This window comes from Hetaerina americana, unplaced genomic scaffold (assembly GCF_022747635.1).
Source record: "Hetaerina americana unplaced genomic scaffold, ioHetAmer1.1.p SCAF_6, whole genome shotgun sequence".
NCBI classification, from domain to species: domain Eukaryota; kingdom Metazoa; phylum Arthropoda; class Insecta; order Odonata; family Calopterygidae; genus Hetaerina; species Hetaerina americana.
The window spans coordinates 60,396,338-60,409,614 of record NW_027287205.1 but is presented as its reverse complement, the minus strand read 5'-3'; the positions used below and the strand labels follow the sequence as shown (position 1 = coordinate 60,409,614).

At 36.1% G+C, this 13,277-nt stretch overlaps 1 protein-coding gene across 1 annotated transcript; it reads left to right on the top strand.

Moving 5' to 3' along the window:
* The first annotated feature begins 472 nt into the window (after positions 1-472).
* On the top strand, positions 473-6,832 carry abo (de-etiolated protein 1 abo). Its single transcript, XM_071593561.1, has 4 exons — positions 473-610; positions 747-2,080; positions 2,192-2,398; positions 6,365-6,832. The coding sequence occupies exons 2-4, from the start codon at positions 753-755 to the stop codon at positions 6,546-6,548; spliced, it is 1,719 nt and encodes a 572-aa protein (XP_071449662.1). The 5' UTR covers positions 473-610; positions 747-752; the 3' UTR covers positions 6,549-6,832.
* Positions 6,833-13,277: the final 6,445 nt, after the last annotated feature.

Sequence of the window (13,277 nt, the reverse complement as noted above, 5' to 3'; positions counted from 1 at the left end):
GCATTCATTCTTTTTAACAGTTCGTATAATTATACCATAATGATTTTTAAAAATACTTTTTAATCTCATGGGATATGAATTTTTCAAAAGATTAGGTGACTTGGCCAATATTTAGTACCTGCGAAAATAGGAATATTTAAGATGATATTTTTGATCAAGTTAATTGCTGGTATTTCAAGTTAAAATGAAATTGAATCCTAATGCTTATCTGTATTACGCGGCAAAGTTCATACTTGAGAAAAATTCATCCAAGCCGGCCTTTTCGAAAATATTTATATTTATTTAATATTACAGATCAAGTCTGATGCCTACCTAGTTTTTATTTTTACAATGAATAGTCATGATGGAATGCCATCTCAAAATGACCGGTGAAAAAGGATTTTGGAAAGCCCGCTTAGGCGCGTGCCGCGTTTTTATTTTTATGGCAGCGCCGCACAAGCCTCAACTGTTTCCATTTGTGTTTTACGTCAACATAAGACTTGTAACTGGAGTTATGATGTACTTAGGTCGATGAAAGTTTTAAATGTTTGTGGTGTAGGAATAATAGTGATAGTTGCTGTAAATTGGAAAGAATGTTCGGAAACCGAATTGCTGTTCACGGCAGTGTCAGGTAATGTGAATCGTAAAAGTGAAAAATGACTTAATAATTATGGAGAATCAAACAAATGGTTATTTCTCTGATAAATGCCTATAATTATTATTTAACTAACACAGGTATTTTTCGTAAAATCTTGTTATTCCTACAGATCAAAATGACCGTGAAAATTCAGGAAACCCCTGAGTTCAGCAATCGGAAATGGACTTACCAAATTGAAGACCCAGAAGGACGCAATTTTTCTGTTGTCCCACGACCGATTCGTCCTCAGAACATCGTCAAGAGATTATGTCTTCGTGAGATATACTCTTGCCAGAAACCAGGCACTCATTTACATGTGGCTAGAGGATTCCATCAGAATGTTTTCCCAAATTTCACCATCGTTAATGTAGAAAAACCACCATGCTTTTTGAGAAAATTTAGTCCGAACGGACAGCATTTCATAGCTTTTTCCTCTGATCAGACGTCGATAGAAATTTACGATTATCAAGGCCCATCCGCTGCTGCAGACCTCATTCAGAGTTGTAAGGGAGAGTATATTGGCAACAATTTTGACAAGGAAAGTGACAATATTAGAAGGAAAGTATTTGAAAGGTTTTTCAAGTTATCCAACGTGGTCAACGTTGCTGTTACAGGGGAACAACTCAATCGAGAATGTAGTCTTTTTACGGACGATGGTCATTATGTTATCGTTGGTTCCGCTGCTTACATACCGGAGGACTTAAGGCCAAATTTTCATGAGGTGTATTCCAATAATGAGTCAGTTACTCCAAATCCTCGTTCACCATTGGAAGATTATTCTTTGCATCTCGTCGATTTATCATTAGGGAGGTTATGTGACTCAAGAAAGTTTAAAGTGGATAAGATATTTCTATCGCACAACCAAGGCTTGTATCTTTATAAGTATACATTAGCCGTTCTTTCTGTACAGCACCAAACAATTCATATATTTAAGATTATCAATGCTAAATTTGTAGAAGTACGAACTATTGGGAGGTTTTGTTATGAAGATGACAATTTCCTTATTTCATCCTTAACATCTCGATATTCATATAATCATCAATCAAGGCCGTATAGAGAGCTTACAATTAATTCCTTGAAGCATAGACTTCTGGTTTTTCTATTTAGAAGAGCTAAGTATGTGTCTGAGAGGACGAATGATCCTTATGAGCTTAGGAAATTTTACCAGTATTTCGATCAATTTAAGGCTTTGAGAATGTGGAAAATGCAGTTGTTAGACGAAGATCACTTATTGGTTAAATATGCTGGTGAAGATGTGGTAACATTGAAAGCGTCAGAACCCAACTCTCAGTCTTCCTTTTTTGTTTTATATAACATGTTTACTACAAATGTTCTGGCTGTTTACGAAAATACTTCCGAGGAACTTTTACGGCTCTTTGAAAACTTTTGTGATCTATTTCGAAATGCAAAATTGTATTCTGAATCTCAATTTACATGTTCTCCATCAAACAATATATATGCAAGGTATATTTGGTTTTTATATTTCAATCATTATTATATATATTCTAGAGAAAATTGACTGGATAAGTATATTTAAATATTTGCATTATTAATGATTGTTTTTTTTCATTCAAGAGTCATTCAGCAGAGATTTAAGCAGACCATTGTCAGTGCTCGCTTTGGTGGGCCCACAGAGGCGACCAAAAGATTGTTAGCTCAGCTGCCTATAAGCTCCCAGTCATACAGTTCGTCTCCATATTTAGATCTTTCCTTATTCAGTTATGATGATAAGTGGGTGTCTGTCATGGAAAGACCAAAGGCTTGTGGAGAGCATCCTATAAGGTATTTTCATGTAATTTTAACAATAATAATTGATTTATACATGTAGTTGGAACACCTAAATATAAGAGGGTTAAATAATTATACTAATTTGTTCACATTTTTCTTGATCACAAATTTGCATTTGCCAAGAAAAAGCTAGTGCTTGCAAATTGTTTTTATTTTCTTTTCTGCCAATTAAAATGCATTTAGGAAATGGAAACCCAGGTGAAAGTCAGAATAAATGATAAATATACACCTATTGCAATCAGGAATGCCCTTTGAAAGTATTTGGTGTTTGCACTTTAATAATAATTGACACTCAGAATAATCAAATTGTTTATAACATGGCTCTTAGGCAGTGGTGTTCTACTGCATCCCCCCCCCCCCAAACTTACAGTTAGTCCTCGTCCTTAGTCTATCATCAGGAAAAATTCTACATGTCATTCCCAATAGCTGATAATATTTATTCTAAAGCTTCAATGCCATTGATTGATAGTGGAAACACAATTTTTTGATTTTATCTCAAGGAACTCTATTTTTGCAAAAGTATGAAAACAAAATGTGCATTATGGAATAATTTGGGCTAGTATATCATCTTAAAGTTGCTTTCTAATTTCAATAATTGTTCAAATGGCCTTGGAGTTAACTTACCAATTTTAACTTTCTGACCTTTCAAATTATTTTGGTGATATATGTTTAGGTCATGGAATTTTATTACAATTACAGGTTGGTATTGTAGTGAATTTATGGTAATCAAGGTTGTACTTTAATTTATATATTAAAATTGATTACACATATCTTGAACTCCAAATGTGTTGGACAATAATTTACAGTGCAACATTTATTGCCAATAATCATTTTTTGTAACCCTGATTATACCAAAATGGTATTTTTGAACCTAGAGTGACTTTATGGTAAAAGTAGTTATAGTAAAACTTTGTTTCATCTAATTCAAAATTGTCAGGTAAACATCTCCAAGAAGTAATATATGAAAATAAAATGTACTAATTGTTGAAAAAGAACATTCTCATACATGTATAAAATCCATGCACCTCTTTAGGCTGCGTAAATGGGCAGAGAGAATCCTAAGTTAAGTTCCAAGGGCATGTTGTTGTAGACCATTAATCATAAACACAGTAATCAACCCGAAGGTCCATTTGGTTGGTGATGGTAAAGTTCACCCAATACTTAGTCCAATATGGCATGTAAAATTCACACATCAGGGTAGGGGGGCCAGTTCCTTTTGCTGTGCTGGCTATGGTTTCCCTTGTACCCGAAAAATCACACAGTTTCGGTGGAGCTGAGGTAGCCCAGAGAGGCTTGCCCGGGAATCATACCCCGGCCCTTCAGTCAGTAATTCAATGCTCTAACTCCTGGAACTCCACGACCTCGTAGTTGTGGGCTATACTTTAAAAAAAAATTCATTTTAACTATTTCCCGTATTTATTTACCTTGCTATTTACCTTGCTATTATTATAGTACAGCATAACAAAGTCCTATTCAATTTGATAATCAATGCTGATGTACATAGGCTCAGTACAAGACTTTGTAATGACTTGAGGAAAACTGCCTATTACTTAGCTATGTTTGCTAAGAACCCTTTTTATGTTATGGGAAGAATCAACCCCAACCATACTCAAAAGAGTACAGCTGGAGTTAATTCTTCCCATAATATTCATACTGGTGTAGTTACCATTCATTTTATTCATTAACCCTTGTTATGCCGGGGTTATATTCATGCAATAATTACATGCCTAGAAAACTAAGGGAAATAAAATATTATTTGACTCTTAAGTCTAAACTTCATCGTTTATGTTGAACTTCAGTTCTATGCGGTGGATGAATACACTCTCTCTGTTGATAAATAATTTTATTCTTATGTATGCTGTTACTACTCATAGTTCCTGTTTTCTTTTTTATTCGTGGCTATCATTTGTATTTAGACTCTAATTGCAATTGTATTATGTTTGTCTGGAATATTTGCGATCAGGTCCTTTCACGTTTCTCACAGCTGGTAATGAGTAAAGGCTCATCTGATGAGACAGTACAAATAAAGAAATCAAGTTCAATTACAACTCAAATTTTGCTGTGTACTTCTATCTTGTTTTGTTGAAATAGCCCAGAACTCAGCATGAGGAGATTGTTGCACATTGATGTCCACTTGCACCCAACCCAAACACTCTTTCTTTCATACATTAACGTTCATTTTTAATCATAGTCTTGAAATGTATTTGGGGATCATAATAAGTATTATTTGTTGAGATTTCATACCTGTCTCAATAAATTCGACCCATTATTCTGAACTGCATTCATTCTATATCTCCTGTGGCAAGTCATAAACACATAAATGAGCCACCTAGATGTGGCAAAGAGTGCTGAATATACTATCTCCTAGAAGTGGATGGTTCCCACATGGTGGGCATGTTCTTCATCTGTTAATTGATGCAGCCAGTATGATTCTATAATTTTTTTTACAATGAGCCATCTAGTATGTTTGCGTAATGACCAGCTTTGAAGTTTTAATCTTGTGGCAATCAGAATTCTCTCATGTCAGTACATATTCTTATTTTTCCTTGTTTTTGCTGTTGGCTGTTATTTTTCATTTTCCAGCTGTTGGCTGTCATTGTTTTGCCTTTATTGAGCTTTAAGAATTACTTCCATGAGTACTTTACATTTGAAGGAGGAAAAAGCTGAATTTGCTTTGTCTGAGATTTTCTGTTTTTGTTTGTTTATACTGACTGATGTGTATCTGATTGACTAATACATTTTCACAATTTTTCATTGTCTGTTTTCTGGGTCAGATAAACTGGTGAGATGGCAGGTTCAAGTGCTCATTGCTTTTTGAGATTTCATTAGCTTTATGTATTCTCTGGAACATTTTTATATGGCAATATTTCAATAACAATATACCTAAATTATCAACATGTCATCGACCATTATTTTATATCATAAATATTATTTGTTCTATATAAAAATAGTACTGAAAACCAAAAAATTATGGGTTTCAAAACATGTTTAAGTTATATTTCATTTGCTTGATTGTGGAAAGTAAATTTTCATCTATCATTGAGGCATAAATGCCTAGTGAAATTTTCATTATATGTACAATTCCTGCTACGACATCACTATGGATGATTCCAATGCAGTGAAGTGTGAGAAAATATTAAGTGCCTCTTAATATCAAACTGAATTTTGATTTTTAGTTCAAAAGTTGATCTTTTCTTCAACATCAGCCCCAATGGTAGGGCAGGATAATGAATGACTTCATTTTAAATTGGGTATAATTATTCAAAATCTTCATCCGGGTCTGGAAATAATTGTAAGTGTTCTCACGATTTGTCCTCTTTCAAGCCTCTTAAAATATCTTTCATATACTTTGCAAATACCACGTACTCCCAAACTCTCTCTGTCTGTAAATATTAATTGGTCATGCTGTAGTGGATTAAAATGTGGAATATATCAGTGAAAAGTAGCTAACTTTCATTGAATTATTTGTGTGGGTCTGACATCATCTTATTTCAGCTTCGGAATAATCTCCAGTGAGAATTACTAATCAGAGCAGTTTTGAGTTGTGTTAGCAATGAAAGGGGTTTAATGACCATGATAACTTGTATAGCTTTCGAACTCCAGAGTTACAAGTTACATAATAGTTCTTGGGATCACTCACAATTCCTTCATATAAGTTCAGCAGTAATTGAATCCTCATGTCAATTGGCGGAGTGATTGAAACTTTTAGTAAAAACTATCGGAGACAGTACATAGCATTGATGGAAAATGTAACTCATTCATAGAAAACAAAGCCAGAATAATTGTATAAGAAATGTGACTGGTTTTTGCCATTAATATGATGGTAGCATGTTCAGAGAAAAAAATGATCAGAATATAATCAATTTTATGTTAACCTTTTTTGTTTCAAATTTTGTATCTCATTGCCATTAAGTTCAATCCTTTATTTAACTTAGCTTACTTGTATCTTGGTTGTTACAGATTCTATGCACGTGACTCAGGTTTACTAAAATTCAGAATTTATGCTGGCGTCCTAGGGAAGAGTGCTCCTCCTGCTGCCCGTCGTCTGGTTGCCTTCACATTTCATCCAACTGATCCTTTTGCAATCAGTGTTCAGCGTACAAATTCTGAATATGTGGTGAATTTTCACATAAGAAATGTATAGGTAAAGTAAATATATAAGGAAGCATTATTGTTTTTGAAGATAAAATGATGAGACATTATTCAAGCTCCCATTTTATTTCTGGAAATTCTTCATTGTTACTTGTTGATTTTGAGCAACTGGTGAAATCTTGTCAGTTGTTTTTATTTGAAATTATCTATTGTCCATAGCCACATTTGTTAAGTGCAAAAGTTTGCTTAAAGACTTGGTGATTGTCAAGCGTTCCATGACATTGCATCAATGTAAGTGGATCATGTATGTAATTTTTTACACAAGAGATGACAGTATTTTTATAAAAAGTTTACATTGTTTTTTATTTAAAAAACCATGCTGTACTGACAAAATAAACTCCATTCCTAAGCATATTATCTGCCCTGAACCCAAGGAAAAGTGTTTGAGGGGACTAAAGGCTTCTCTCGCTGTAAGGGGAGGACATGCACCAATTCCATTTCAACATTTGGCAAGTAGTTCTTAGTAGTAGTTTTTAGGGGAGGCAACTGAAAACTAAGGTCATTTGTGCCATTATGGATGGATGGGAGAGGAAGGGTGGAGAGAAACCTGGCGTCAGCATTAGCCTACTTTTATTGATAGGTGCCAAGGGGTCTGCAGTTTAACATCCCTTGCAAAGGACATCATACTCACTCAAAGGGATCTCTATAATGCACCTCAAGTAGGGATCGGGATACCACTGAAAAATATCTGTCGTCTCTGGGATTCAAACCTGGGCCCTCCCAGTGGGAAGCCAGTACGTTAACCAACTCGATCCCCAGTAGTTCCTGGATTTTTTGGGATACATTTCTCCATGTATATGTCCAGGGGATTGCTTCCAATTCAAACCATCAATAGTATAGCATTAATTGAACTACTTCAACCTTAATATATGGTTGTCATCAGATTTGATTCAACCTTTACTTAACTTCTGAAGGAGTATATATGTATGTGATACCATACACAAACACACTTTCCTGATGTGAAGAATCATGGGTAAGAGCCACTATAAGACTTGAGTAAAGGCTTGGGTCATGGTTTTAAGATTAATTTTAAAATTCACCACTGGTGCAATAAGCAAATATGCATACAGGCCAATAAGGGGCTCTATTATCATGAATGTAATAAATACCACTGAAACATGAGGCTATAGCCTACTAAAAGTCAGGCATCTATGGATATCTATCTATATACATAAAAGAAAGTCGTAAATTGTGTTATTTACACCATTTATAACTCCAGAGCGGCTGAATCGATTTTAATGATGCTTGGTTTTTTCGATACGACTCAGCCCAGAATAACCATTAAAATATCGTATTGTATTGTCAATTTTCACTGAAATGCTTAAAAACGATAATCATTGAGACACGACGATGGCTGAAGCAACTATTTCTGAATCTCTAAGTCAGATACACACATTATTTGCTATCTCCATTCGGCATGCTTCCTATCCAATCCACGTGAACAGTGGAACAAATACAAGGATAACATGTCAGAAGACATTTTACATCGAATTCGCGTAAGTTCAAGAAAGCTCAATATTACGGTAAATGAGGAGATGCATAACCAGGCTTTCCTGTTGACTGAAGACATATGTTACCTCATGTGAGTTTATTGGTGAAGTTAAGAATGCCAGTGCCAGATTGTGGGATGAACGACAAGTTTAATCGAGAATTGGAACGTGAATATGATCGACATGAATTTGACCAATCAGTTCAAGTGAATATATCCCTGCTGAATTCCCAACAGAAGGAAGAATATGATACAATAATGAAGGAATTGATGATGGAAATGGGGGCTTATATTTCCTGGATGCCCCTGGTGGAACTTGGAAGACATTCCTCATATCATTGCTTTTGAACACTTCATATGACATAGGACATTGCAGTAGCAGTTGCTTCTTCTGGCATAAGGGCCACATTACTGCTGTACGGCTCATTCAGTGTTAAAGTTACCCTTAAACCTACTGGATTCTGAACAAGTGACATGTAACATTTCGAAACAGTCTGCAATGGCCCAAATTTCAGTAGCATCTAAAATTATATGGGGTGAATGCACGATGGAGCACAAATGCGCATTGGAAACCCTTGACTGGACATTGAAAGATCTGCGCAAGGACTCAAGATGCTTTGATGGTGCATTGATTTTGCTGTCTGGCGATTTCCGCCAAACACCAGCAGTCATTCTGACTGCTGCCAATGAAATAAATGCTTGCCGCAAATCATCAATCTATGGTACTATGTGAAGATACTTCAACTGACTACAAACATGAGAGTCGCATTGCTGAACGATCCATCTGCTGAAGATTTCTCCAAGCAATTTTTGACTATCGGTAATGGACGTGTTCCTGCTGACAAATTGTGCGGATTGATTTGATTTCATCGGAATTTTTGAAATTTCGTTTCAACGAAAGATGAAGTCATCAACAAAGTGCTCCCAAACATCATTGATAACTACAAAAATCGCAAATGACTGAGTGAGCGAGCAATTTTGGCGGCTAAGAACAAAGATGTGGATGACTTAAACTTCTTTTTTCAGAATCAAATCGTTGGTACTCTGCATTCATTCAAATATATCGACTTTGTAACAAACACCAACGAAGTAAACTCCTTGGATGTGCCTGGCTTACCACCACACAATTTACAGCTAGAGGTTGGCTCAGGGATCATGATGCTTCGAAATCTAAACCAACCAGAACTATGAAATGGAATGCGTTTGGTGATAAAAAAATTGATGATCAATGTGATTCACACAACTATACTCAAAGGAAATTTCAAAGATGAGGAAGTTCTCACTCCTGGGATTCCCATGATCCCAACCAATATGCCCTTTGAGTTTAAATGAATTCAATTTCCAATTCGTGTTGCATTATCGATGGCGATTAACAAATCACGAGGCTAATCGTTGAGTGTTTGCGGTCTTAATCTAGCAAACCCATAATTTTCTCATAGTCAATTATATGTGGCATGTTCACGTGTTGATAAACCATCCGCTTTATTTGTTCTTGCGCCTGAACAAATAATGTTATATATATGAAGGTGCTTGACTCAAGAGAATAAGCCCAAATGTATACATGTATATATTTAATAAAGAAAACTTATACCTGACAAGCCATTTTAATACTTATTTTTGTAGTTTTATTGAATTTTGTTCCTGGTATTATTATAACAAGTCAAGCATGATTAAAATGGTGCAGCTGTTCTTGATTTATAAATGGTTTAACTAAACTGTTCATTGATTGTTAGGCGGTACGAAGTTCGCCGGGTCAGCTAGTATATATATAAATGAAGAGAGTAGCACATGTAATACTAGAAGGATGGTGTTTATGTAAAGAGTACGTGTGTTTGGTAAGGTTTACATGATTTGACTAATAATTGGGAGAGCAGGCTTATGCGAGATAGGAGAGGGAAGAAGCTTTGACATCAAAATGCATCCTTTCCTTATTATCTAGTTGTAATATGACATAGGAATAAATTGAGAGAAAGAATAGGGTGTTTCATTGTTATGTTGAATGTAGTTACCTTGGAAAACCATTATTATTTATATATGTACTCAACATTCAATAATATTTCTGCTGGCATGTGATCTTTGTGAAATGTGATCTTTTCATTTAGCTACCATTTTTCACAAAATTTCTGCCTTGATCTACAAAATCGTCCAATTCTTCAAACATTTTATCATTTAAACTCACTGTTTATTTACAAACTACTTCCATTTTGGGTAATTTCGCCCTCAATAAATTCTCTAGAGCTGTGCAGCTTCCCTTTAGGTCTTTTTGGCACTGAGGGGTCAGTACTGCATAAACAATATAATAAGGAATATGTACGGTTAAATTTCCAAAAATTACACCAGCAAAAAAATTGGATGCTGAATTTTTAAAAATGTGGACATTTCTACAAGGTTTGACCTTCAACCATCTCCAAGGGTTGATGTCCTATGAACATTCCAGTCTAGAAAGCATATTCTTATTGTCTGGGCACATCTTTAGCTGCGTGGGGAATCAAACTTATTGCTCTATCGTCCTTGCATGATGTAGCCTCTACCTTTTTCGGAACAGGAACACTGATCTCACTAAGTATTCCAGCCTAATTCCTTCCTCATAGATGTTACGAATCAGTTCATGAGGAAGGAATATGGCCAGAAGACTTTTTGAGATCAGTGTTGGTTCCTAATCTGAAAAAGGTAAAGGCGACATCATGTGAGGACTAAAGAACAATAATTGTGATTTCCCATGCAGCTTAAGTTGTTCTCAGGATCATCAACGAAAGGATGGAGAGCCGGGCATATGATTACTTTGAGGATGATAACTTTGGGTTCAGGAAAGGGAGAGGCACGCATGTTGCCGAGATGAGTAAAAAATACAATCAGTACGTATTTACCTGTTTCATACATTTTGAAAAGACTTTTGATAGATTGAATTGGGAAACACTAATGAGTATACAGTAGAAAATAAATTGTGGGACTCCCGATGTTATCCTCGTTTTTTCAGAATACACTTGTCCTAATTTGACCCTTTGTGTTCGACCTACCATGAAATTTAAAGTATGCATCCCTTTTATGGGACCCTCATGAAGAAGGACATATCAAAAAACTGGAAAAGATACAAAGAAAGGCTGCCCGATATGTAAATGGGAAGCGTAGGAGGATAGAGAGTGTGTCTGACATGTTAAAAATGCTGGGCTGGGAACCTCTACAAAGTAGAAGAAAAATAAGCAGACTTTGTGGAATTTTCTGCATTCTGATGGGGAGAAAGCTTGGGCATATCTCAGGAAAGAGGCGGGGAACCCAAATTTTATAGGGAAAAATGCCCACAAATTCAAGGTAAAATGCCGGGCACAAAGAACGAATAAAAAATTTTTTTTCTTCTAAATAAAACCATTGTTGATTGGAACACCTAATCTGCAAAACTATTTGAGCCCTTTCCAAACAGAGTGCATACTTTTAAGAAAAGATGTAAGGAATATATGTAATAATTTGATTGATAAGTGGTGTAAAATTATACGTAACAGCTTAATTTTTTTTTCCTTGCTGATTGATTGATGTTAATGAGATGGGGATTTTCTTGTTTTGTGGAAGACATTATGAATGCATCCACCTTAAAAAGAACCATAACAGAGAGCACAGGTGATATCCTTCCAAACCCTGAGTGCGTAAGAATGCGATCCACGAGAGTGACTGTTATTCCTTAACACACCCTAGTGATCGCGTGGGTGTAAGTTTGTTTGCTTATTAATTATTTTTGCATTGTTCATGTGTGATTGTGGAACACATGGGACACTGTTTCCCAAACACACCCAAGTGACCTAGTGCGTGTTTCCCAACTTCCCCTTACTTGTCACTTTATTTTTACCCCCATAAGAAAACCTTGTGCCAATCAAGTTTACAGTCTCAGCTAAGCTTTAAAATAGGAGGGCAAAAACTAGAGCAGGTAGAACAGTTTACGTATCTCGGAAGTGTTTTGGACCAAAATTTTCGAAGTAAAAGAGACATAACGAGAAGATTTGCACTAGACAAAGAGGCTTTCACAAGGATGAGGAAGTAGATGACAGGGATGTTGAGTAGGGTTTTGAGAAAAGGCTCATGAAAACTGATTTCGAGCGTAGTTATGTTTGGTCCAGAAACATGGTCAATGAAGCAGGAGGATAGACGTAGATTGGAGGCTTTTGAAATGCAGGTGTGGAGAAGGTAAAATGGACCGAAATGAAAACAAACCAGGAAATGCTAGGTATGGTGAGCAAGGAGAGAGGATTGTTGAAGACTGTAATACAGGGGAGAATGTTAAGCAAATGAGGAAGGGCACAGAATAGGATAGCGATGTTGGACAGGATGAAGGGTGGAAGGAAGTACACAGAGATGAAGAAGGACTTGTTGAAGGGCAGGATTTGGGGTTGTGTTTTGTTAGGAGATGTTTATTTGGTAGTTGTGTCCAACCAAAACCTCTACTGACTATGTTATTGCCTTTAATTCCTGCCACCATATTTCCCAAAAAATGTCTGCATTTCATTTTATGTTGAATAGATAGCTAAAGATTCCACCTCCAAAATGTAATTTTTTCAAAGACCTTAACATAATTAAAATTATTACAGTAAAAAACAGACAGTCAGGACTTAAGGGTAAGAATAAACCATAAACACAGTAATCAACCTGAAGGTCGGTTTGGTAGGTGATGGTAGAGTTCACCCAGTACTAAGCCCGACGGCGTGTGAAATCCACACATCAGGATAGGGGGGCCAGTTCCTTTCCCTGTGCCGGTTATGGTTTCCCAGGAAGATTTGCTACCTGAAAAATCACATAGCTTGGGTGGAGCTGCAGGTGCCCAGGGAGGCTTGCCCGGTAATTGAACCCGGGCCTTCTGGTCAGTAGTCCAATGCTCTACCCCATGGACTACCGCGACCCACAAGGGTAAGAATGCTTAAGAAGAAATTCTCCATCAGAGCATGAAATCAAAATTTTTCATCCCAAGGTAATGAGTAAGAAAAATTTCATTGGTGTTACATTAGGACAGATCTCTGAGAAAATAGTCAATCTATTTTTGAAAGACAAAGTTAGGATTGTATGCAGCAACAGAAGCAACCAGCAAACATTTATGAATATGACCAAGGACAAAGTGGTAAATATAGAAAAAAGTGGTATTGACAAACTTAAATGTAAAGATTGTAGCACAGTCTATATAGGACAAACAGGAAGATCATTCAAGCTACACCCCAAGGAGCACACGCTATATCTCTGGAATGTGAATTTCAC